This window comes from Dendrobates tinctorius, unplaced genomic scaffold, assembly GCF_039654945.1.
Source record: "Dendrobates tinctorius isolate UK_male_01 unplaced genomic scaffold, ASM3965494v1 ptg000020l, whole genome shotgun sequence".
Classification (NCBI taxonomy): domain Eukaryota; kingdom Metazoa; phylum Chordata; class Amphibia; order Anura; family Dendrobatidae; genus Dendrobates; species Dendrobates tinctorius.
The window spans coordinates 7,009,504-7,012,145 of NW_027361688.1; the positions used below are offsets into that span (position 1 = coordinate 7,009,504).

Consider the following 2,642-nt stretch of genomic DNA (forward strand, 5'->3'; position numbering starts at 1 on the left):
CAAGGAGTTTATTAACCCTTCAGTTACTTCACAGGAACTGATGCAATGTGGCAGGAAAAAAATGAACACTTATTTTTTTCACCAAAAAAAAAAATACTTTAGGCCCAAACTTTTTTATTTTCACAAGGGTAATAGGAGAAAAATGACCCAAAATTTGTTGTGCAATTTCACCTGTGCACTCTGATACCCCATGTGTGGGAGAAGTCTACTGTTTGGGCACATGGCAGGGCTCGGAAGGGAAGGAGCACCATTTGAATTTTTGAATGTAAAATTTGCTGGAATCATTAGCGGACATCATGTTTTATTTGGAGAGCCCCTGATGTGCCAAAACAGCAAAAAACCCACAATTGACCCCATTTGGGAAACTAGACCCCTCACAGAATGTATGTAGACACGTGGTGTGCACCTTGAACCCCCATGTGCTCATCACCTGATTATTATTGTGGAATCTCTCTGCTGTTTCTGGACGATTCTGCTTCTCTTCTGTCCCAGTTGCAGTTTTCAGGTCGTCTGAAAACTCTCGAGTGTCGGGTATTGACGTGTAAGACTCGTCTGAGTTTGTTGTGAGTCTGACCCCGGCCTAATTTAGAGCTGCACTAAAACTAATCACCAAATGCCTACACAACAGATAATCCACCCATGTGATATAGTCATACAGACAGCAGTCATATAGGGATCATCAACTGTAATCCTGTTTATTAATCCCATTAGAAAAATAATCCATCAGCCTCTAGTGGAAATCTTAGATCATGACGGTCTCTTCCAGTTTTGTTCCCCAAATATCTTTATAGAACCATTAGATACATAAAATGCAGCATGAAGAGGCTCAGAGAAGGTGGCAGTGAAGGTGTGTAAGTGTCTGATGGGGTCACACAGCTCATAAAAGGACAACTGCCCGGCCTCATAATCCAGACAGATCCTGACTCTATCACTGGAGATCTGGTGAGGTAACCAAACCTGTCTACTGTCATGTACCACTGAATACTGATTATTGCATCTACTCAAAATCCAGGATTTAACATTAAATCCAATGAGTGACTGACGCCCCCTTCTGTCTATACTGGGATAACACATCCCCACCATCCACCACCCTGATCTTCTGCTCTCCACATCCCAGTAATGTCGTCCTGAGGTAAATCCCCTCCTGCTCATCACCTGATTATTATTGTGGAATCTCTCTGCTGTTTCTGGACGTTTCTGCTTCTCTTCTGTCCCAGTTGCAGTTTTCAGGTCGTCTGATATAAGGAGATTATTAGCAGCTGTGGTTACATCCAGTAATATGTCTGCAGGACCCTCCACATAGATCCCGCTCCTTATACCTGTTATTAGGTCACATAATGTGTGTAATGTGTGTGAGATCACAGCCACATCCAGGTCACCTCCATCATGGGGCTGTTTATCATGTCCCCCTGTGTCCTCATCACCTCCCTCCTCCTCAGGATCACACAAGTCACCGGTGTCTGGTTCCTGTAGGACAGTCAGTGGATCCGTCATGTTACACAGCTCCTCAATGTGTCTCATCTTCCTGGACAGCTCGTCCTTCTTTATTTCCAGCTGACGGATCAGAGCAGACAGTGACAGTGACTCTTCCTTTTCCTGCCTGGAGATCTCACTCAGAACCTTCTTCTCCAGGTCGTCCACCCGTCTCCTGATGTCTGTACACAGGGCAGTGACTCTCTCGGCTTCTCCAGCTGCTTGTTCTTGAGCTTTTCTCCTGCGCTCCTTCAGACTCCGGACTTTCTCCTCGGTGCTCTTGGCCTTTGCGATCATTTTCAGGAGGACATCTCTCAGTTTCTTCTTCTTCTTCTTAGAGGCTTCATCTATTAGCTCCACCCGGTGTTCCCGATGTTCTCCGGCCAAACTGCAGGACACACAGATACAAGCAGCGTCCTCAGTGCAGTAATATTCCAGGATCTTCTTATGGACAGAACATTTCCTTTTCTCCAGAGAAGTGCTGGGATCAGATAAGACGTGTTCTGGTGATTTGCTGTGAGCTCTCAGGTGTTTATAGCACAGAGAAGCCTCACAGTGTAGACAGGATCTAACAGCAGGTTCCGGAGAGTCCACACAGTAAGTGCAGCAGATCCCACTTTTCATCTGTGGTGGTTGAGTAAACAGGAATTTCTCCATTAGTTTACACAAAGCAAAGTCCCTCATCAGTGCCGGCCGCTCCTGAAACTCTTCTCTGCAGTCAGGACAGGAATAAACTCCAGACTCGTCCTGTGTATCCAGCACACGATCAATAGAGACCCGGCAGAAGTTGTGTCCACATCTCAGCATTACAGGATCTGTATAAGTGCTCAGACAGATGGAGCAGTCCAGCTGTTCTCTCAGATCAGCAGACGCCATGACTAACAGGAAGGGAGAAACCAAACTACAATTCTCTCCCGCTCAAAAGGGTGGGCCTTGTATTGTGTACACAGGGGAGGGCTGAGGAGCAAAAGCTCAGCTACTATTACCCCATTAATCTAATATCTGCTGTAAATTTCGGGTCTAAAATATGGTCACATATAAGGAGTGAATGTATTGAAAGCCAACATGGACAATATCGATAATACGTGTAATATGAATGACTGAACTCAAAATTTGATCCTCAAACACTGGATAGCACTAAAGGTCATCAAAGGTCTTCATCAAAGAGA

At 45.2% G+C, this 2,642-nt stretch overlaps 1 protein-coding gene across 1 annotated transcript; it reads right to left on the reverse strand.

Moving 5' to 3' along the window:
- Positions 1–670: 670 nt before the first annotated feature.
- Positions 671–2,425, reverse strand: LOC141083355 (E3 ubiquitin/ISG15 ligase TRIM25-like). The gene has a single exon (XM_073567565.1). It carries the CDS (start codon positions 2,347–2,349, stop codon positions 748–750), a length of 1,602 nt encoding a protein of 533 aa, XP_073423666.1. The 5' UTR covers positions 2,350–2,425; the 3' UTR covers positions 671–747.
- Positions 2,426–2,642: the final 217 nt, after the last annotated feature.